The sequence below is a fragment of the Lithobates pipiens genome, unplaced genomic scaffold (assembly GCF_037356315.1).
Source record: "Lithobates pipiens isolate NorthernLeopardFrog02 unplaced genomic scaffold, aLitPip1_a1.2 Scaffold_22, whole genome shotgun sequence".
NCBI lineage: Eukaryota > Metazoa > Chordata > Amphibia > Anura > Ranidae > Lithobates > Lithobates pipiens.
In genome coordinates this window covers 257611916-257635968 of record NW_027507784.1, presented here as the reverse complement: position 1 = coordinate 257635968, position 24053 = coordinate 257611916, and the positions used below count along the sequence as shown (strand labels likewise).

Below are 24053 nucleotides of genomic sequence, written 5' to 3'. Positions count from 1 at the left end.
ATGAAGCCGAAAGGCTCCATTTCCTGATTCCCATACCCAAGATGGCGGCGGCAGCACTCGAGTGTCGATCTAGAGATCGGCTTCGGGTGCCGACATCGCGGGCGCGCTGGACAGGTAAGTGTCACTATTTTAAAAGTCAGCAGCTGCAGTATTTGTAGCTGCTGACTTTAAAAAAAAAAAAAAAAAAAAACGCGGAGTCCCGGCGGACTACCGCTTTAAGTCTTACTATGGAGAGACATCATAGCAATAATCTTTTAAATGGTAGAAGAAAAAACCTGTTTGTATAAAATACACAGGGACAGAAGTGTTCTACCCTTGACGGCTCAACCATATTTTTCTTTTTACCTCTCACGGGAGGAAGACATTCTTTTGAAAGGGTTTTTAGTTTGCTGTATACCATTAACCCCTTAGAGGAGTTCCTGGTCCCTTTGTCAGTCATAGCTTACAGTACAAAGCAGAGGCAGTACCAGCAAAAGAATGTTTCACTTGCTAGGCTATAGTACAATAACTGCTATTAATCCTAGCTATACAGTACAATGTTGTCAAAAGGGAAATGCCTGTGTCACCAAACCTGACCAGCAACCACTCTGCTCTGTCCCTCCACCGCCAGACAGCAGCTTCTCTTGCAGAGCTCTAAACTACTAGCTCCACGTGTGGCCGGCATCTGACACCGTTTAGCCATGCCCCCCGCACGAAAACATTTTTAAGAAAAAAGAGGCAGCTGGCTGGCATACAAAGGATCAAAAAACACCAATCTGGGGGTCCAGGAAGTGATCAGAACCCTCCTTCATACCTGAGGGTCTGAGATAGCTTGAACGGAGAGGAGAGTGGAGCTTCTGCTGTTTCCAGTGTCAGAATGGTGAGTGCTCAATACAGCCTCCAGTGGTGACACATAGACATGACATGACAACACAATACATGGAAGGAGAGATTCCTGAGAAATCTCCTCTACCTTTCCTCACAGCAGGGTTTATCAGAGATAAAAAAAAAAAAAATCTGTGCCCTTCATGATAGGCGCGAGACCTTGAAAGGCAACCTTCAGGAACAGGGGTAGACTCAGGTAATCCCACAATCCTGGACCTGCGAGAAGACCCTGCCAGTAAACTTTTATTGGCTTTACTACCAAAAAGTACTGGATCCCAGGGCCCAGCTTTAAAAGCATTCGCAAGCAAAAACTCGCGTTTTCGGATGACAAGGCCCGTGTACCATTCATTTAGTCCATTACGGAGACATCAGAATGGATCCGGTCAGGATAACTGGCTCTCATCACGGATTACTGCCCGTGGAGCTCAGTACACACATCCTTACACGTGCCCAACACGTGCCCAGACTATGGCGAAAAAACTGAGAACTCCCAGTAATGGCAGTGTCACGTACCTAGTGGAAGAGCCCGACCTGCAGGAAGAGACCTCTCTTGCAGCTCCGACTCGAGGGCCCTAGTAGAGTATACAGGAAGCACAAGAGTCAGGAGTAGCACGAGTGCCTGGCAGGATCAACAGCAGCGGATGGATCTGGAACCCAGGAAGCACTGTGTAGAGGAACCTCCAACAGGATCAGGACACAGGCTGGGACCAAGAAGGAGCTGGATCAGCAGGCAGGTGCAGCAGGCTGGAACAGAGCAGCAGGAACCAGGACTCTGGAGCAAGAACTCAGGCTGAAGCTGGACTGCAGACAGGAGCTGGACCAACAATTGGAAGCTGGACAGCAGACAGGCACCAGGAACCAGGATGCTGGGAGCAGGGTAGACAGACAGGCCGGGTCGGTGATCAGACGGTCAGCGGAGATACCAAAGGAATAAGCAGGAGGATAGTCGGACAAGCCAGGTCGGTAATCAGGCAGACAGCAGAGGTACCAGAGGGTCAAGCAGAAGAGTAGTCAGGCAGGCCAAGATCAGGTGCAGGCAGATAGCAGGGATGGTAGGTAGACAAGCCGGGTAAATGATCACAGGAGACAGGTTCTCATGGTCAGGATACTCGCACGCTGTAGTTCAGACAGCAAGATCTCAATGTGACAGACGTGAACGCGCGGCGGAAGGCCCAGACTGTCTTTCGCTGGCAGGACCTTCCTGACAGGCAGGGGTTATATGGGGGAAGTTCCCGCCTTAAGGGGCATGCCAGTGTCCAGCACCTGATACGCTGATATAACCCACATAGTTATTACTATGGCTCTGTGTCCCCTGATGCAAGAAAATAAAAAAGCTTTAATAAGGAAACTAATGCAGCCACCACATTTAAAGCAGAGTTCCACTCAAAAATGGAACTTCCACTTTAAGTATTCATGGCCCCCTGACATGCCACATTTGGCATGTCATTTTTTGGGTGGGGAGGGGGGCGGAAGCGGGTACCTAGTTTTCACAGGTACCCAGCTCCCACTTCATCTCCTGGCACCAGAAGGAAGTTCACCTTTTTCCCCCCTCCCTGCAATCTTCTGGGACATGTCACAGGTCCCAGAAGATTGCCCAGCCATTCATAACGTGCAATGCGCACCTGGCTGTGGAGCCACAGCCGGGCGCCCATACTTGCAATGCCGGCACCGCATAGAGGAGGGGAAGAGAAGCGAGGCTTCGGGCGGCCACACTGCTGGACTGTGTGAGCCGAGTGTCTGTTTATTAAAAGTCAGCAGCTACACTTTTTGTAACTACTGACTTTTAAATGGGTGGAACTGCTAAGCTGTCATATATTACATTTTTGTTTTATTGTTTAGATCTGCTTTAACATCATATTCAGTGAACCCACACATTTAGTGATCCCCCAAGACAAAGTTGAGCCGGCCATACATGGATAGATCGGCTGGTTCAGCAGGGACCAGACGAATTTCAATCTGTGTGTGGGTAGGCTGGTTGTAGACAAATCGTTGGAAGTCAGCTGTGCTGATCAGTGTATTGTGACAGCGGGGAAGTCTCCCTGCTGTCAAAATACAAAGGCTCCGCCGGAGGAATTCATCCCTCATCCAACCTGGTGGCTGAACAAAAGAAAATGGCATATGTATGGCCAGCCTTAGTAAAAAAAATTTTTTTTTTATAATTGTATTTTTTTATTAAATTTTAAAGCAAGTACAATATAATCGAGCAATGGAATACTCGAAAAGCAGAAATAAACATAACGTACAACATAGACGTTAACTAGAGAAGTAGATATTAATGTCCACAAATGCAGGCACAAAAGTGAACTGCATGACTATAACAATTAAAATAAACAACAAACAGTTTATGAATGACAAAAAAAAAAAAAGAATCCGAAGGACAATAGGCCGGAGGCCAGAGAAAAACAAAGCAACAAAACCTCCATAGGATCGTCATGGTGAATCTCAGAGGAGGGGAGTGGGTCACCCGGATAGACACATAATGAGGTTTAATGGGAGAGGGAAGGATGGGAGCAGAGGCCAGAAAGAAGGAGCACCTAACAGCAGCAGCAGCCGTTAAGGGTGTACAGGCGGGGGAGCCCCGTATTCCGACCGGTCCCAGGGTTCCCAGACTTTATCAAACTGGGGAACCAAGTCATGAACCGAGGCCGTCAGGTACTCCATTCTCCGTATCTCGGACACCAGTTGGAGAAATCTAGGCCAGGGGGGAGTTGCGCCAGACAACCAGCATAGCAGGATAAGCCTCTTAGCAGCTAATAGAATATAGGAGAGCAGCCGGTTTGTATTTCTGGGTAGGCCCGGGATAGGGAGACCTAATAAGCAATGTAGGGGATCGATCGGAAGGGACGCCCCCGTCACCTCCATCACCAACGATCCCACCTCCAACCAAAAAGGACGTATCAGGGTGCACTTCCAGAAGATGTGGAACAGTGACCCGACGTCAAGCCCACAACGCCAACAGCGCGGCGAAACTGAGGGATCGAATTTGTGGATGACATCAGGGGTCCTATACCAGAACATGAGAATTTTAATTGCCGTTTCCCTTTGTGTAACACACTTCGAGGATTTAAAAGTAGAAGCCCAAATCTTATCCCAAGTCTGTAGGGGGATAGGTTTATCCAGCAACTGGGACCATTTGCTCATCTTAGTAAATTATTTTAATACGAACTGAGTAATACAAGTCATAAAATGTTCCTATACAGGCATAAGTGCTAGTGGCAAACTACATTGCACAGATCTACTACCATAATTGATAACTAGTTAAACAGCAGTAGAGGCAACAGTGTATAGGGGTAGGAACCAATCAGGATGCACAGTTCCATATTTACTTGTACATGGTGATTTTGTCACTTACCATTTCACAGTCCAACCCAAATAATGGACTACTGTCAGTAGGGTCTTCCATGCAGTTGGAGTGTACATAGTTTTCTGTATCTGGGGAACCTGAAAAGAAAATAGGTAGATCATATAACATACAACAATACAAATGAATGCATAATTCAGTAGCTAATAAGACCAATACAGGGCTCAGTGGACTAATTTAAAGCAGACCTTCCCCCTAAAGTATATGTTATGTTGCCCTGCCTCCTTCCTCTCTTATTAACGGAAAGAAATAAACACATTTAATTGATGCCATTTATTTGTGCTGCAAAGCAGCAATTTTGCATTTTTCACCCAGGCGAGAATTAGGTTTTTGTCCCGTTCCCCCGAGTGTGTGCAGGTGTGCCACAAGGCTTCGGATTCCTATTGAGGCCTGAGACAACTCTGCACACATGTGGGTTCCCCCAAATATTTGCACACACAAGGTTTCCCATGCATGCGCAATGGCGGCTATTAGAGAAGTCCCAAATATTCACTGTGTTAGCACATGCATGGAAAATTTCCTACGTTTGCACAGATGTGCCAAAGGGCTCAACCAGAACCTAAAAGATGGGCAGAACCTGCTGGCATATCTGCACATGTGTTATAATGGCGGCAATGTGGATGGGGGGGGGGGTGGCCATCCACTACAGAGGGGACTGAGAGATGTCCATAACAGAAAATTATAAAGTTTTGTGGGCAGCTATTATTTTTTTTAGGCACACAACCTCACTCCTGCGACTTGTCAGGCCATAATTTATAAGATACCAATTTAAAAATCCAATGAAAATAAGGGAATTCAAGTACTGTAAGAGGTGGGTTCAATGTTCAAACTACACTCTAGTGTGAGTACACACATGACATACATACTGTATACATGAATTGTTTTACATGCCAAAGAAGTTGTAGTTGTGTTCAGCCAGTCTTGTGATTCAGGCACCCTAAACAGACACCATAATCAAGTTGGTGATCCTCGTTTTTACTGATACAATTAGGCAATATAGTTTGGTTACCAACCTTCCCCCACTCTTTGAATGGACAGTAAAGGAGAAATAACACAGTAAGCATGTTATCCATGTGTTCTCTCCCCAAATATTTTAATGGTATAATTTAGGAAAGAAATATGTCCATGTTGGCACTGAGGGTTGACCATTCTTCACCCAGTTTCATCTGATAAATGACTACAGTTACAATGGCTGCTGTTTGAAGAGAGATAGCAGACACAATGGGGAACTCCCAGTTCAATTTGAAAGATCCTCGGACAGGTGCTCAGGCTCAGCGTGTTCTTACACACCACAACACAAACAAGTAAAAGGATTGAGACAGCAACTCTGTAGTCCATATAGCGATTTTAACCGTTGGTTACTTTGAAGTGACAAGCAACACAGCTTACGCGTTTCGGCAACAGCCTTAGTCGCAGCTAAGAGAGTCGTCAACACAATGAGGCCATCCCTCCACTCTCCACATGTTCAGTTCTAATCTGTATCAGTGCTGGCCTTCACTCTCTGTATGGATGCTGCTGTGCTACAATTAAGCCTGTGGTGGGTGAAACACATTAGAGGAGACAGTCTGTGGATGGGAATGTCCAATTGAATCAATAAAGCTTTGTTGTTTGGAGAACGCTGCACAGAGAATCACACACACAAGAATCTGATTTAGGTCATTATATTAGTTTTATTCAAGATGTATTTGAAGCCTAAGTTTATGCATTTTAAAAAAAAACAGAACAAGGGAGATTACTTACAGTCAATGCTAAGTGCCCCTTGTGCTGATGATTGCAGATTTTATTGAAATCTTCCATTCTCTGACCCCCCCCCCCATCTCCCAGCTGTAATTTCTGATATAGAGTCAAGGGACTGGTCATAGGCGCTCATCATCATCATCGAGTGTCAATTTTTCCCTTTCCACCCACCTCCTCCATTTAGAGAAGCTCTACTATAGCTTCAATGAATAAAAGGGGCTCTATGAATGGAGGAAGGGCAGATTAATGAAAGGCCCATTTCCTCCATTCACAGATTATTTTTGATTTATGTTCATTATGTATTATTATTATTATTTATGTATTATGTACACTGGGACTGGAACTGGATTTGATGACGTTTAGGGGTGAAGACTGACCTACACATGGATAATCATTTGTCCTCATCTCTTCCTCAGAAAGTAGATACCTTGTCAGGCAATGCCTTTCCTTTCCATATTTTCGTAGGATGGGGTTACATGCCAGGTTACATTTGGTTGCTGAAGGACTATTGAGCTTGTTAATTGGATCTAAAAGAAAGAAAGGTTTGGTTAATCAAATAGGGTCAACACTATAAGTTGGTCATATCCAGCACTATACATCTCATCAAGAGGAATGCCAGGCAGTTTGAAGCGTGAAAACAACTCAAGCCAACATGGTTTTTCTAGGTTTGGACAGAGAGGTGAAGTGTAAAAACCACTTCCCATCCCAGAGAAAAAACACAGCAAATCCCTCCAAATTTAGGGAAATCTCACTTTCTAAAGTTGTCACAGGAACAGATGTTGCCAATTGGAATAAACTTCCATGTTCTTCAAAGGCTTCTGAGGACAAAGCCACGGTCATGTGATTACTTCCTATTACTAATAACAGGTAAGCCATAACAAGAAATAACACTGCAGTGTTTGGCTAGGGCAACGGTATTGATTCCTGAAGTTTCTGCAGTTTATTGTGCTTGTTTCATATGTGGTTATAACCTTCTCTAAATATGAGATAGGAAGATGTATGTGAACTGAGGGAAGTCATAGGAATGAAAAAAAAAACACTTCTCATCTAAGAACAGACTATATGGTTATACAAACAAAAGGACACTGACACACTTAAAGTTGAACCCCAATCAGATATAAAAGTGACAAATTAATGCCGCTCTGTATTTATGCATAAAAATCACTAAATTTTTCATATAAGCAGATCTGCTGAGGAAGACCATTCAGAGGTCGATATATGTGCAGAGGAGAGGATCCGAGCCTGTGATGTTGTGCAGCCACGGTCGTGAGTGAGCAGACGCTCTCAATACATGTAACAAGCGAATTTTGTTTTTATATCTAGTAAGTATCCTGTTTTAGCGGGGTTTTGAATAAAAGTTTTATAGCAGAGAGCATTATGTCGGCTGTGTTTTTGATTACATGATACATGAGTCCCATGAAGTGGAGGAACAGCTGAACAATCTCAGTGATCAACCCCCTATCTGTGAGGGACACATTGGGTGGAATGGAGAACGTGAAAGGGAGAAATTAAACAGCGGAGTCCTGAGAGAAAGAAAAGACATTTGGGGAGAGAAAATAAAGAGTTCATTTGAGTTTTCCTGACTTGAGGTGAGCAGATTAAATAGCTGGTGGTGGTTTACACAAGTAATAAGAATTATTGAGAAGCACGGTGATATAATAATACTGGAGCACTACTATCAAGATTGATATTGATTTATGGGACATTTATTATGAATTTGAATTTTATTGCATGTATACATAGCACCAAGTATAGCACTGAATTTTCACTGTAGTAGCGCTGCACTGTGTGTATGTGTGTGTGTTTGTATGTGTGTCTTTTGGTACACATACACAAATATAGATTTTTTTACACTAAGTGTAGTGATTTCACTTAAAGTGTATAGCGGCTGCAACTTTACACTTAATTAACTTATAGTGGCACTGATTGCTTCACACATTTGTATAACAGTGACGCATTGTGGAGGTTCAGTGCAAGTTTTGGGCTGCATTTCTGCAAATGGAGTTGGGGATTTGGTCAGAATCAATGGTATCCTCAAAGCTGAGAAATACAAGCAGATACTTATCCATCATGCATAAGGGAGGTGTGTGATTGATCCCCAATTTATCCCTTTCATGACTAAGCCTATTTTTGGCATTTGGTGTTTACAAGATAAAATCCATATTTTTTGCTAGAAAATTACTTGGAACCCCCAAACATTATATATATATTTTTTTTAGCAGAGACTCTAGAGAATAAAACGGCGATTGTTGCGATATTTAATGTCACACGGAATTTGCACAGCTGTGTTTTTTTGGGAAAAGGGACACTTTCATGAATTTAAAAAAAAAAACCCGTAAAATTAGCCCAATTTTTTTACATAATGTGAAAGATAATGTTATGCCGAGTAAATAGATACCAAACATGTCACACCTTATAATTGCACGCACTCGTGGAATGACGACAAAATTTTTTTTTATGGTTACCAGGGTAGAGTTACAGTTGCTAGAATTATTGCTCTCGCTCTGACGATCGCGGCGATACCTCACATGTGTGATTTGAACACCGTTTACATATGCGGGCGCGACTTCTGTATAGGTTTTCTTTGCTTCGCGACCTCGTGGGGACGGCTGGCGCTTCAATAAAATTATTATTTATTTTTATTTTTTAATTAATAAATTGTTTTAAAAAAAATAAAAAAATGTGATCACTTTTATTGCTGTCACAAGGATTGTAAACATCCTTTGTGACAGTAATAGGTGGTGAAAGGTACTCTTTATGGAGGGATCGGGGGTCTAAAAGACCCCCGATCCCTCCTTTACACTTCAATGTATTTAGATCACTGAAAACGGCGATTCTGAATACTGTATATTTTTTTTTAAAACCAGCGCCATTGGCAGCCGAGTAAACGGGAAGTGACGTCATGACGTCGCTTCCGTGTTCACTATTAGGAGACTGGAATGAAGCCACTTACGGCTTCATTCCAGTCCCTGCGCAGCAGCCGGAGGCATCCGATCGTGCATCGGTGCGCCCGATTGAGCGGGAGCACCGGTAAGAGCGGCGGGAGGGGGGGGGCATCCCCTCCCGCTCCTCCGGCATAACAGCCGAGCGGCTTTTAGCCGCATCGGTTGTTATGGCTGGATAGCCAATCGCCCGCTGTGAAAAACGGTACCAGGATGATGCCTGCAGGTGCCGGATCATCCCGGTATAACCCCGGAAGCCGAGTACGCACATCTGCGTACGCTCAGAGGGAAGGGGTTATTCTGCAGCAGGACATTGATCCCAAATATACAGCCAAAGTCATTAAGAACCATCTTTGCTGTAAAGAAGAACAAGAAGCCCTGAAAGGGGTGGTTTGGCCCCCACAGAGCCCTGATCTCAACATCATAGAGTCTGTCTGGGATTACATGAAGCAATAGAAGGATATGAGGCAGCCTACATGCACAGAAGATCTGCAGTTGGTTCTCTAAGATGATTGGAACAACGTACCTGCTGAGCTCCTTCAAAAGCTGTATGCAAGTGTACCTAGAATTGATGCTGTTTTGAAGGCAAAGGGTGGTCACACCAAATATTGATTTGGATTTCTCTTCTGTTCATTTTAATTGATAAAAATAATATTAAACACTTCTATTTCTGAAAAACATTCTTAATTTACAGCTTTTTTTCACACCTTTATAAGACTTTTGCACAGTACTGTATGTGTATGCATACTTAGTTACATAGTCAGGTTGAAAAAAAAAGACAACTAATACGTAACCCTGTGCATGAAAAACTCCTAGGAGAAGATCATTTTTTATAATGTTTGGGATTATTACAGCACGCCTTACCATTCAACCTGTGCAAATTATTTGAACCGGCCTGTGCTTCTGTCCTGGCTTTGTCATCATCAAGATCCAGCCCAACAAGGGAAGAAATAAAGTCAGTGGAAGGAGGCGGCAAGCTGAACCTCTTTACGGTGTTACAAGTGAAAAGAAAATTAAAACAGTTTTAAATCTCTGGATTGTTCTTGTTATATTTGTCTTTTTATGTGAGAGAACAGTTCATTCCAATCACACATCATCATAAAATATCTTGTACAATTATATAGTTTTTTTTATTTTATTTTTTTCACCGATTACACCCACTGAAATTAAAGAAAAAAAGTGCTGAATAAAACATTGGCACCAATTGTGAAAGATTGCCACAAACCCTACATAAACGTATATAAAAAAACTGTAGTATGCACATTACTAAATACAACTCAGTTTACCTTTGGTGTTATACTAGTCACAACCATACTATTACATTATTACATCAGTGTTTACAGTACAGTTTTACAGTTTACAGTTTAAATACAGTGTGACATAAAATATTACAACAACCGCCATTTTATTCTCTAGGGTTTCTGATTATATATATTTCCAAGTAATTTTCTAGCAAAAAAAATACAGATTTTAACTTGTAAGCAACAAGTGTCAGAATAAGGTTTAGTCTTTAAGTGGCTAAACTGCCCTTATTTACAGACCGAAGTTCATCCCTTTGATCTAAAGAACTACATGTTACAATGTTTCTCTTTATCTCCCATGTTGTGATAAATTTGGCAGGCTGCCTGGATGTTTTGTTTTTGTGAGCTGTCAGATGTGAGCAGAGAACTCTCTGCACTTGTTATATAGAATCAGGAAATGCTGTTTTAAGATTGTGAGGAGAGTTGAACCACGATTTTGATTCTTTAATGATTAATCGTGCAGCTCTTTGTGCCGTGGGATATTGTGGGGGGCCGCCAGCAAAGATGGCAGTCTGCAATGGTTTGAGCGCATCGTGACACACAGCGCCTGCTGGAAAGTGGATCATGGGGAGGAAATTATGCATTTTCAGAGCATGCACGATAGAAGCCCATACCAGAGATTCAAATTGCTCCATTTTGTGCCCCTCTCAATAGACATTTCAAACACCCTGACAACTTTATAGGAATCTAGCTGTATTATAGGAAGTAAAAATCTGTTGCTAATCCTTGTGAACTGAACCTCGCTTCAATCGGATTTGCACTCAAAAACAGGCACATCCTTCACATTAAAAATTTAAACATATATGTAAAAATAAATAGGTTCTTCACCACAAAAATTGTTAAATCTTTTCAGGTGTGCTGCAATTTTTTTTTGATTTTTTTTTTGTGCGCCACAAGACAAAAAAGTTTGAGAAACACTGTACCTACATCTATGCAACAAGAGAAAATGAATGACATCTTTGGTTTATCATAACCTGATGCAACAAACAGTCCAAAGAGTAGATATATTATGAAGGTGTGTCAATGAAGAATGGGCTCCTCTGCTGTATAGCAAGTCTTGACAAAGTTTGTTGTGTGGGTTATAAATTCTTAAGCCTCATACACACAATCCGACTTTGTACAAACTTTCCCTTGGATTTTTGTACAAAGGGTGTCAGCCGTGAACTTGTATTGCATACACACAGCAGAACTTTTTCAGCCAACTTTCACCAAATCACGTGGTTTTTCTGCTCTTTACTGCCACCTTTGGGCAACTTCTGTGTTGTTGTCTGATCTATTGCATTTGTTCTGAGCATGCGTGTTCGTACTTTATACAAAAGTCCTATGGTTTTCTGTACACACGGTCAGACTTTTGTTGCCGGAAAGTTTGACCGTTCGCACAGCCAACAAAAGTTCAATGAAAACCGAAAAAGTTTGTCCAATGGAGCGTACACACGGTCGGATGTTGCCTTAAAACAGCTAATTTGTATGTTTGTTGTCAAAAAGTCCAATCGTGGGCATGGGCCTTAACCATTCTGGATGTATCTTCCATATAGAGAAAACAGGTAGGTGTTATAACTCCCACCACATCAGATTAGAACACACATGGAACGTCACTATTCCTATGTATCTCCATCAAGGCTGATCTCTTACAAAAGTGATCTGAAGTGTATTTAGCACCGTGTATACTACAAAATGTTCCACCTATTACACCCAGCTGTGCCTTGCACATATACAGCCACTGAGAAAGTTGTGGTCAGTCCCGAAACGTTCCATTGTAATGCAGAATTCCTAGACGCACAAGGAACATGCTATGTCTATTTAGGACAACCTATTTACATATAATACACATAAAGCATCACAACTATAAATGATGTGCCCATACAGGGAATAAAAAAAATAAAAAAAAATAACTAACTAACTATCTTTGCAGTATAAATAGATAACGGCTTTGACTTCCTCTGGTCCATCTACTTCTGCACACTATATAACAAGTTGTGTTTTTTTTTTCTACACTCAGATCCTGTCCTTCCTTGTGTAGACAATGGGGATGAGTTACTAAAGACATATCTTTAGTACAAAAGACATTTCTTACCTATCAGCAATATCTTCATGTTTTTCAATACAGATGTTCAACCACTGACAAATCCCCACCCGGGTTAATAAGCAGAAGGCCTCTGCCCTCCTTAATTTCCATTTAGCAAGACCAGTGTCTGCTATGCCCACTATTCTCCTGGTCGCTGGTCTTGTAACATCCCCTCTGTAGTTCTCTTTTAATGAGTGGCAGCTCATTGTAGTGGGAGGACCCAGGAGACTTAGACTCCCAGTCTGACCCACCCACTTGTTTTGTGTAAGTGTGCAGCAATGTGGGTATATACAGAAGATGATGTGGGCATATACAGAAGGGGTGATGACTGGCAAGGTTTAGATCACTTACCCGACCCCCTAATTCCACCCACATTCACAACTAAAATTCCCACTGCATGCTGGGAATTGTAGCTTCTCCAAGTGGTGATGACCACTTAAGCCCCATACACACAGGCCAAACGTTGGGCGACATCGGTCGGTTCAATAAAAACTGTCTGACATTGGGCCCATGTGTACGGCAGCTGGTCCAAATGTTTGACCAGCTTCTGACGGACATGTATGCTGTAAAACCAGCAGCCGACTGGCTCCTAATCAGCGTTCTCAGCCAATGGCCCAGACATAGCAGCTCTCATTTAAAGATATAGCGTCACAGACTTTAAAAAGTGATGCTGCATACACACGACTGGACTTTCCAGCGGACTAGGTCTGAAGGGATTAGTCTGTCTGACAATCCGATCGTGTGTGGGCTAGTCCGATATTTTTTAGTAAAAAAAAAAATTCAGACAGACCTAGAAATAGAACATGTTTCAAATCTATCCGACGGACTAAAATTGGGAAAACCGTCTGTGTGCTGGTCCAACGGACCAAATACAAACGCAAAGGAAGCTATTGGCTACTAGCTATTGAACCTCCTTGTTTAGTCACGTGTTACGTCATCACGTTCAAAACTAACGGACTTAGTCCGTTCATGTGTGGCCAAGTCCGTTCGTTAAGTCCGTCAGAACTCCGCCGAAAGTCCGTCGCACCTAGTCTCGTGTGTACGCAGCATTAGTTATCTCATTACCTGTAACGTCATATACAATATATATAATATTCGACTTTCACTCATCATCTGCTAGAAAGTACGAAACATCTTCTTTTACAGGGAGCTCGTTTTATTTTTTTCAATGTCAACAGGCTTGCTAACCAAGTTTTGAGGCTGCTCTAGTCTGTGCTTTTCAGTGGTACCCGGGTTGAAAAATTTACTGAAAAGAACTACAAATCCTTTGGCAAGTAAAACATTCTTGTAAATACTGTTCATAAAGTAAACATTCGTTTGCCTGGTTTTTAATGTTACCATATTTTGTAGTTTTGTACAAGTAGCCTGCAGGCCAATTTTAGGTCTGTACTTACATGTTGGAAGAGTCTCCGAAGACAGAGAAAGTGCATATAAAACTGGTAAAAGTGGTGCTGACTCAGGTCCTCCAACACAATGACAACAACACCTTGAAGACGCTTTTGATGATGAATGCTGCACCAGCTTGAAGAAAGGAAAACTTTTTTAAATACACTTATTCTTACTGACGAATAACGTAATGTAGAAAATATATACAGGATGTGTGTTGGTTTTCATCTAATGGATTCCCATGGTCATCTGTCTGTTTAAGTAAAAGGTTACCCCACTAAACCTAAAGCGGAGCTCCAGTCTCCCCCCATATATTTTAAGTCAGCAGCTACATACACTCTGGCTGCTGACTTTTAATATAAGGACACTTACCTGTCCAGTTATCCAGCAATGTCAGTACCCAAGTGCAGGCGCTGGAGTTGCGCTGCGCTTTGTGAATGGTCCCACAGTCTTCTGGGACCTGTGCGTGTCCCAAAAGGCTGCGGGGGGGATGGTTTGGGGGGGGGGGATGGTTTGGGGGGGCGGGAGGGGCTGAATATGTTCGTAGATCGCTGCAGCAATTTGAGCCAGAAGTGGGAGCGAGTACCTGTCAAAACCAGGTACCCCCTCCCTCCCAAAGGGTGCCAGATGTGGCAGTGGAGGTGGGGAGGGTCAAAACAAGCAGAGCTTCCCCTTTTGGGTGGAGATCTGCTTTGAGCATATCTAAATTTAAAACCAAATATGTAACACTACAGCTTATCAATCTTTAAAACTTATCTAAACCCCCAAAAATTAACATATAGTTACATAGTAGCTGAGTTTGAAAAAATACACAAGTCCAACCTATGTGTGTGATTATATGTCAGTGTTACATTGTATATCCCTGTATGTTGTAGTCTTTCAGGTGCTTATCTAATAGTTTTTTGAAACTATCGATGCTCCCCGCTGATACCACCACCTGTGGAAGGGAATTCCACATCCTTGCCCCTCTTACAGTAACGAACCCTCTATGTAGTTTAAGGTTAAACCTCTTTTCTTCTAATTTTAGTGAGTGGCCATGAGTCTTGTTAAACTTCCTTCTGTGAAAAAGTTTTATCCCTATTGTGGAGTCAACAGTATGGTATTTGTAAATTGAAATCATATCCCCTCTCAAGCGTCTCTTCTCCAGAGAGAATAAGTTCAGTGCTCGCAACCTTTCCTCATAACTAATATCCTCCAGACCGTTTATTAGCTTTGTTGCCTTTCTCTGTACTCGCTCCATTTCCAGTACATCCTTCCTGAGGACTGGTGCCCAGAACTGGACAGCATACTCCAGGTGCGGACCAGAGTCTTGTAGAGCGGGAGAATTATCGTTTTATCTCTGGAGTTGATCCCCTTTTTAATGCATGCCAATATTCTGTTTCCTTTATTAGCAGCAGCTTGGCAATGCGTGCCATTGCTGAGCCTATCATCTACTAAGACCCCCAGATCCCTTTCCATCCTAGATTCCCCAGAGGTTCTCCCCCAGTGTATAGATTGCAATCATATTTTTGCCACCCAAATGCATTATTTTAAATTTTTCTACATTGAACCTCATTTGCCATGTAGTTGCCCATCCCATTAATTTGTTCAGATCTTTTTGTAAGGTTTTCACATCCTGCAGAGAAGTTATTGCCCTGCTTAGCTTAGTATCGTCTGCAAATACAGAGATTGGACTGTTTACCCCATCCTCCAGGTCTTTTATGAACAAATTAAACAGGATTGGTCCGAGCACAGAACCATGGGGGACCCCACTACCCACCCCTGGCCATTCCCAGTACATATTGCAGTTTACCTGTCCTTAGATATAGTGACTGCATTAGTTTTCTGTTTTTAGTTTTTTTCCCCCCCTCTATTTTCATCTGGTGCTCCATCCAGTAGTGTTAGATGGACTTTACATAAGTGACTAACACATTACGACTACTATCAAACCGGCGATTTAGGCCAGTGCGTATTGCAGGGGAAGGAATCCTCCGATTCTTGCTTCTCCTGTGAGTGGCTAGATCAGTCTGCTGGCCCCATTCACTATAATGATAGGTCGTTGGCAGTCGCAGTTATTTGCGGCTGTTTGCACAGCTAGTGATTACCAGCTGTGATGTGTCCAGCAGCGATCACCGCATGTAAGCGGTGGCTGTAAGGGCAGTCGCAAATAGCTGTGGCCGTCGGCAATATCATTACAGTGAATGGGCCAGAGGACGCGTCTAGCCACTCACAGGAGAAGCGGCAATCTGAGGATTCCTTCCTCTGCAATTCACACTGGCTTAAATTGCCAGTGTGACTGTAGCCTTAAATGTAACTCTATAAAACACCTTTTAAGCAGTTACAATAACAGGTTTTAAACCTTTTAACCAAATTAAAAAGAGCTGACCGCTGTAAGCACCCGTCAATGTAAAATGGTTTGTCGCAACCCTTTAACTGCCACTTTTGCTTCACAGCTTAGTCTGCTAAGGGAAGTTGAAAAATAACAAACTTACTGACTGGATGAACAGGTAATAAAACTAATTTACTAAGGCCGCGTACACACGCGGGGACTGTTCGCTCAACTTTGTCCGTCAAACAGTTTCAGCGGACAGTCCGCTCAAAATTAGCATGGACGGACTTGCCCACACACGACGAACGAACAGTCCGCTGAAACCGTGCGCGATGACGTGAACGGCACGTACGACGGGACTAGAAAACGACGTCCTATACACTGCAATGCAAACTTCGGCGTGTAAATCCTTTCTGAGCATGCGCGGAACTTAGTTTGACGAACAAGCCTACACACGAGGGGACTGTTCGCTGAAACAAAGTTTCAGCGGACAGTTTTTCGGAATTTCCGAAAAACTTTGTTCAGCAGACTGTCCGCTGAAACTGTCCGCTGAAAGCCCACACACGAGCGGACTGTCCGCCGAAACACTGTTCAGCGGACAAAGTTGAGCGAACAGTCCCCGCGTGTGTACGCGGCCTCAGACTGCTCTGGTAATGCTAGTAATACCATACTGCATCATATACATATGGTCATTTTTCATTTTGTCTTTAATACCATTTTAAATGTAGTAGTTGCTTTAGTTTTCTTTTTTAGGTCTTTTCGCTTTGTTTTCACTTGGTGATCTGGCCAGTAAGTGTTATTTTCCCACTTGCGATAACAGACCAAACTGTCTAACAAAGCTGGCAGTTACATGGTTGAGACAACCCATTTCTCACCAACACGGGTGCTTACAATGGTCAACTTTTATTCATTTATGTAAAAACTTTATCCCAAAAGGAAAAAAACTGTTGCTGTAATGCACATGTGTCAAATAGAAGGCCTGTGGGCCGAATCCAGCCCTCCAGGCCATTTTATGTTGCTCTTGCAGCTTTCCTGCAGCTGCGGTACCCCTTCATCTCTCTCTCTCTCCCCAACCTTGTCTAACCAAATCAGCAGCAGAGAGGAGGACAGACTCCTCTGCCAGATTCGGCACTTCTCTGTGCAGCTGTGGAGTGGCTCATCTCTGCCCCCTCCCGTCTCAGCAGTCGGCAGCAGAGAGGATGACAGAACTCCTCCTACAGATCCTGCATCTCTTTGTGTAGCCGCAGAACCCCCTTGTCTCCCCCTCCCCTGGTCTCAGCATTCAGCAGACCCTGCCAGCTGACTCTAGCCCTCCTCTCGTCCTCCTTCAGACCCTGCACTTTCTGGTTTCCAGCTTCACCTTTTTCCTGGCAGCTGCAAAAGGTAAAGGGAGTGCACTGTGATGTAAGAGAAGGCGGAGGACTCATGACCTGTGATGGGGAGGGGGGTTCTTGACATCTGATGTGGGGGTGGGTTGCGCTGGACATCTAGTCTTACAGATATATCCAGCCCTTTGAGGACAATCATAATGCTGAAATTGAGTTTGACACTCCTACTGTAGTGGCTTAAAAAGCACTCACTGGAGTTCAGATTTTATTTGTTAAAGCGTTTGTTACCCTAAAACGTAATATTCCTGATATGTACCTGCTGTACCATGTACTTGTATGATAAAGTCTCCTGTTCTCTTTGTATTGCTTCCTTTATGTGAAATCCCTGGTGTTCCTGCCAGCCATCAGTTTCCTATTTAAACTGACCACACTAAGCAGGAGAACACACTGTGGTAAGTTCTCTAGCAGTGCTGGGAACACAGTGTGCTCTCCTCCAATGATAAGACTTGCCCTGACACGCCCCGCTGCACAGCCATTCACTGGGAAGCTCAGTGTACTGCTGCTTCTCCTCCCCCAGCTTTTATGCCGCTGAGAACGAAGAGAATGTGATCTCTGATTAAAAAAAAATAAAAAAAAATTTATTTAGAATGTATTTTATATCTACACACAAATGCTTTGCATTTCATTTCTATTTTAAACTGAATAGGTTGTTTGAGTCCAAGTTGCTCCTTCATAGAATGGCTGAACCCTAAGACAGGAACTGGCCAGATCAAGTAAAAAGAAAAGAAAACAAAATTAAAAAAGAAAACATATGCAGCCACCACATTAAATTATTGGTAAGTTGCAATATATTAAATTTTAGTTTTTGGGTTTAAATATGCGTTATCATATGGCATTATCAGGATAACACAGCTGGCGCACGCCAGCAGGGGAGTGCAGCGTGGTAATTGGAGGTGCTGTGTGTCATTCTGATATACCGCACCTCAGAACGTGGTATGAAGCCTCTGACAGAAGCTTCTTACCACGTGATCAGCTGTGACCAATCACATCTGATCATTGTGTTAACCAGGAAGTGCCGGTAAATGGCTATCCTCGGTTCACACTGACAGGCTCTCCCTGTCAGAGGGGGGTCTGTGCTGATAATCAGTACAGCCCCCATCAAAAGGTGCCCATCAGCCACCAATTAGTGCCCAACACCTGCCAGTCTGTCCCCATAAACAACTGTCAGTGCCCATAACAGTGCCAATCAGTGCCCCATCAGTAATGCCTGTCAGTGTCCCATCAGTAATGCCTATCAGTGCCTCATCGAAGTGTCAATCAGTGCCACTCAGTAATGCCTGTCAGTAGCTCCTCATCAGTGCTGCCTATCCAGTGCTGCCTATCAGTGCCCATCAATGCCGCCTATCAGTGCCCATCAGTTTTGTTTTTTTAATTGTCAGTCTTTTTTCGTTTATAGCGCAAAAATTAAAAACCACAGAGGTGATAAAATACCACCAAAAGAAAGCTCTATTTATGGGAAGAAAATTATAAAAATTTAGTTTGGGTACAGTGTTGTATGACTGTGCAATTGTCATTCAAAGTGCGACAGTGCTGAAAGCTAAAAATTGTCTTGGGCAGGAAGGGGGGGGGGGGGGGGAGTGGTTAAAGCGGAGTTCCACCCAAAAGTGGAACTTCGGCTCATTTGTCTCCTCTCCCCCTCCGGTGCCACAATTGGCACCTTTTTGGGGGAGGGGGAACAGGATACCTGTCTTTTTTTTTTCTGGGAGTGACATCACCACGGGGCTCCCTCCACCTCCTCATCCTCCTCTCCCTGTCGGGCCAGTAGGAGAGAGGAGCAGGGCCTCACACATTCCCAGTAGGGTCCCCGGCGTGAAGCCATAAGGCTACACTGCCAGGTACCCTTACCCGCGATGACAGCTGATGGAAACAACAGCTCCGGTGCCGAAATCACTGGACTCCAGGACAGGCAAGTGTCCTATTGTTAAAAACCAGCAGCTGAAGTATGTTTAGCTGCTGGTTATTAATTATATATATTTTTTTTTTTTTTTGGCGGAACACCGCTTTAAATAACAACTGCCTCTCCACTTCCCTTTACTATAAACTGTCCTGGCAGAACTGACTAAATTATAAAATGCCAAAAATATTGCTACATCTAAAATGTTTCAGCACAAGCATCAAAATGCTTCTTGATGTACCTTGCCTGTGTTGAGCGCTCTTTTCCTAGCACAGCATATTTTATGAGTTGGCGCAACGATCCATGCTGAATCTCACAGGTATCACTAAACAATGCCGGGGATAATCTTGGTTCCTTCATTGAAATGAAACACAACACAAATATTAAACCTATGAGCATATTAGAAGACATCAATGAATTTCTAAAATGCACTGAACAATCTCATAAACTTTTTAAATATACAGTAAATATGTTCAAAAGAGCAACGTTAATGTGTCTGTATCAAGTGTTAGGTGCTTTATTTTCTTACCTGCACTGGACATGATATGTAGCCCGTGTTGTTTTAAAAATAGTACATTTTCTAACAAAAATGTAATCGTAGGGGGGTGGCATGAGGGGGTTTATATAATGCTGAAAATGGGAATATCTGTTGATATGTGGCAAAAAAAATAAAAACCCATATTTTAACAGTGAGAGACAGAATAACAACAAAATAAACAAACAAAATTGAGAAAAACACATTTAAAAAAAAGTTATAAATGAATAAATGAAAACGAAGGCCTCCAGCGACACGCTGTCACGGCTGACAGGGCTTTCATCTTCACTCAGTCTTGCTTCTGGGTTTGCGTGCTCCGGCCATCCAATTGGCCGTGCCACAATGGCGTCACTCCAGCACATGCGCATAGGAGTCACGGACTGTGGCACGGAGCTCTGAAGGGACAGTGGGGTATGCCGTCCCTTCAGAGCACATGCGCTGGTGACATTGCCGGCTGCATGCAGAGAGTATATCTCCTAAACGGTGCTAGTGTTTAGGAGATATTCACCTATGCTTACCAGTGGAAACAAGTAAAAAAAAAAATATATAAAAAAGGAGTTTACTACCACTTTCATTTACAAAAAATTTTCACACCTGGCAAAAAATATAGTCTATATAGCAAAACAGTTCAGATTATTATCCATGGTGATGAAACAAAGTGCAAATTCCATTTATTGGAAACTTCCCGGAAAACTATACATATTCCTCGTGATTTTGGCATGCGTGGTGATGTCAAAGACATGGACTCCGCCCAATTTGGATTGGTTCCCTGGACCAACTTTGTTTACATGCTGTATTTTATTGGCTACATTGTGAGGTTACTAGTACTATTTTGTCTCAATAAACGTGTTTACATTTTTATACTATGTGGGTGTTCTCCATTTATCCTCCATGTTCATAATGATGGAGCGATTCCTTACCACTAGGTATGATACCACCCTTACTACCCCAAGAGGGGAGAAGTACTGGATTTCAGATGTTTGAGTTTATATACAGCGTTTCTGATTCTTATATCATAGAGTCCATTATTTCTGGTAAGGAAGCAATCCATTTCTTTTCCAGAGGAGGTACACCTGGCTGATCGATTTATCACATTCACTTATAGTGGATGTACATCACGGACGTTTCCAATCAATGGAATTTGCACTTTGGTTTTGCTATATAGACTATATTTTTTTTGCCACATTTAATTCTTTTAATTCCTTATGGTTCAGTGCAGTAACTTTTTTTTATATTCGTTACACACAATCGATCCTGTTGTGTTGTTGCCAGCAGCTTGTGTTTTTCTACCATCGCAATAATTTTGTTTATTTTTTTCACCAGCCTAAAACTTTTGCACAGCAGTGTATATCAATAGATATGTTCAGTAAAAATACAAATTGTAAATTAAACACTTGCCGACCACGCTATAGCAGAATGACGGCTACAGCGCGGCCGGCTAGTCACATGATGACCTCCCATGATCGCCCCCTGTGGCAGGGTGCACTGCTGATCAAAGATTGAGGTAAATCACAGCTGACCATGGATGCGAACAGAAGCTGATTATTAGCACAGAAGAGAGCCGATAACCGACTTCTGTAAAAGGGACATGTACACTGATAATCAGTGCAGCCACAAAAGTGCCCACCAGTACTGCCAGTCTGTGCCCACCAGTAGTGCCTGTCAGTGCCCACCAGTGATGCCTATCAGTGCAGCCTCATCAGTGCACATCAATGAAGGAGAAAAATTACCTCTTTGCAAATTTTGATTAAAAAAACAATGAAAAGGTAATCTTTTGTTTTTTTCCCAGCATTTTCGGTCTTTATTCCTTCATTTAGCAAAAAATAAAAAACTCAGTGGTGATTAAATACCACCAAACGAAATCACTATTTGTGTGAAAAAAAATGATAAAAATGTTATATGGGTACAGTGTTGCATGACCGCGCAATTGTCATTCAAAGTGTGATAGTGCTGAAAATTGGCCTAAGCAGGAAGGGGGTAAAAGTGCCTAGTAGGCAAGTGGTTAAAGAGATAAGACCACGAAGTGCCATGCACCTCGTTGGACTTAACCCCTAATAATCCAGCACATTATACAAAGTGGGTGAATTTCAGGAGTTCAGCTTTAATATAGCGGATATGTTTTGATTAAATACATTTTTACCTTGGTTCTTTGTGAGGCAAATCCATTTGTTTCTGATGTTTCAAGCTGCATTTTTCTCTTCTTACTTGTCTGTTTTTCTTCATCACTGTGTGGCCTCCTGTGTTTCCTTACATTCTTCGGACTCATTTTAGGCCACCTAAGACCTGTAAAAAGAATGAAGATTATCATCCAATGTAATGAAACTAGAATATGTAACACCTCCAAAAATATTATGGACTGGAAAAAGATACATATTAGTTAAAATGTATCTATAGCCAAAACGTTGTTTTGGATAGAGGCTGAGTGGGTTAGAACCTCTGCCAGGTTTTTATTGTAGCATGTGCCCACACTAGCGAGATTCACTCTGTCCCAGTGAGCACTGTGACTGTGACAGGAAGGAAATTCAAAAATTTGCCGACACCAGAAAAAGAATAGAAGGTAATCGAGGACACCTATTCTGGTGACAATTATCTAATAGGGAATTTCCTTCATTTTGTGTACAAGGCAGGAAGTAAAGGAAAATCTTTTCACCATATACTGTGGTATGCTGCTTTGGAAAAATTGCAGAATGTCCATTTTTTAACCTTTTGTTGTTGTTGAAATCATGCTAAAGTGTTTGTTACCGCAACATTTCATATTTCTGATATGTGTTTGTTGTCCCAACAACTTATATAAAAAGTATCAAATTCTCTTTACATTTCTTCCTTTGATGAAAAGTCCTGGTGATCCTGCCAGTTCCCCTTTCCTATTTCAAACTGACCATGCTAGACATAGATGCGCCTCCATCCTGTGCTGGGAGAACAGCCTGCCTGTCCTCCAATGGTCAGATTTGTGCTGACACACCATTCACTGGGAAGATCAATGTATTGTTTTTTTTCTCTGCCTTTTGCTGACACGCCCCTGCGGTTTCCACCCCCACCTCTTATATGCTGAGAACAGATTATATGTGATCACGTATAAAAAAAAAGTTGTTTAAATATTCTATGCGTATTCTATTTATATGGGTTGCCGTTCCTTGCTATTTTAAACTGAATGGGTTGTTTGACAAGGTAAGGGTTGACATATACTTTAAGATGCGTACATTAAAGCAGAGCTCCATCCCCCTCTGCTGCCACATTTGGCACCTTTTGGGGGAAGGGGGGTGGAGGAGCTGGTACCTGGTTTTGACAGGTAGGGATTTGCTCCGGTGTGTTCACATGCTCCACGCGCAGAGCCCGCCGGGAATTTGGCAGTGCACTGCACGAATCACAGAGCCTCTTCTTTAATGTACCAGGATGGTGGTCTGATGAAGAAGCTGTAGCTTTGAAATGCATTACCATTCCTTGCCACTGTGAATAATCACATTTCCTGTTCCTGTGAAATCATGACCAGCTGCTTCTTGTTTCCTGCCTCCTGGTTCCCAGCATTCTCTGGATCCCTGTAAGATCACACCAGTGCCCCAGGCTGCAAAGGGAAGACATTTATGAGACTCCAGGACTGGCGATTTTTACCACATACTGAACTCATCTAATTTAACCTGTGAGTTACTACTTGTTTTTATTAAATATATGATTTATACTGCACTCAGTCTGGCGCCCCTCTGTTCCTATGGCTTTACCACTACTATTCCTTTATACCAGTGGCAGCCCATCCATACAGGGCACAGCCTCCCTAATCTACATGTGGGGTGCTTGTCACATTGAGTACCAATTCTTTTTGTTTTGTTTTTATGGGACTAGAGCCAGAGTCTCTAATATTCTTCAAAAATAAAGGTGGACTCCTGGTGCAGAGCACTGCGCTCCAAGCCAACCCAATTGTGTGGCAATAGCGAATTAATATTCGCTACTGTCTGCCTGATTCTCCTCCTGGCCAATCAGGCAGCGGGTCCTGAGACTGTCACCCTATTGGCTGACAGGAAAAGTGATCCTATTGGTTGCTGAGGAGGAAGAGGAAATAGACGCAGGGGAAGCCACCGTGAAGCACCAGGAGGAGGAGACGCTACTTACCGCAAGCACTGCCCACGACCTAGATCAGTGATGGCGAACCTTGGCACCCCAGATGTTTTGGAACTACATTTCCCATGATTCTCATGCACTCTGCAGTGTATTTGAGCATCATGGGAAATGTAGTTCCAAAACATCTGGGGTGCCAAGGTTCGCCATCACTGACCTAGA

At 42.8% G+C, this 24053-nt stretch overlaps 1 protein-coding gene across 2 annotated transcripts in view; it reads right to left on the bottom strand.

The window, feature by feature from the left end:
- REXO5 (RNA exonuclease 5) overlaps window positions 1–24053 on the bottom strand; it is an 86926-nt gene that overhangs the window by 61981 nt on the left and 892 nt on the right. For both annotated transcript variants that reach the window (XM_077448984.1, XM_077448983.1), the window contains exons 2-7: window positions 21922–22064; window positions 19488–19600; window positions 13665–13791; window positions 9769–9889; window positions 6340–6489; window positions 4217–4305 (exon numbers count right to left, since the gene is read on the bottom strand). In XM_077448984.1, the coding sequence (XP_077305110.1) occupies window positions 4217–4305; window positions 6340–6489; window positions 9769–9889; window positions 13665–13791; window positions 19488–19600; window positions 21922–22047 (726 nt within the window). In that variant the 5' untranslated portion in view covers window positions 22048–22064. The remainder of the gene's footprint in view (window positions 1–4216; window positions 4306–6339; window positions 6490–9768; window positions 9890–13664; window positions 13792–19487; window positions 19601–21921; window positions 22065–24053) is intronic.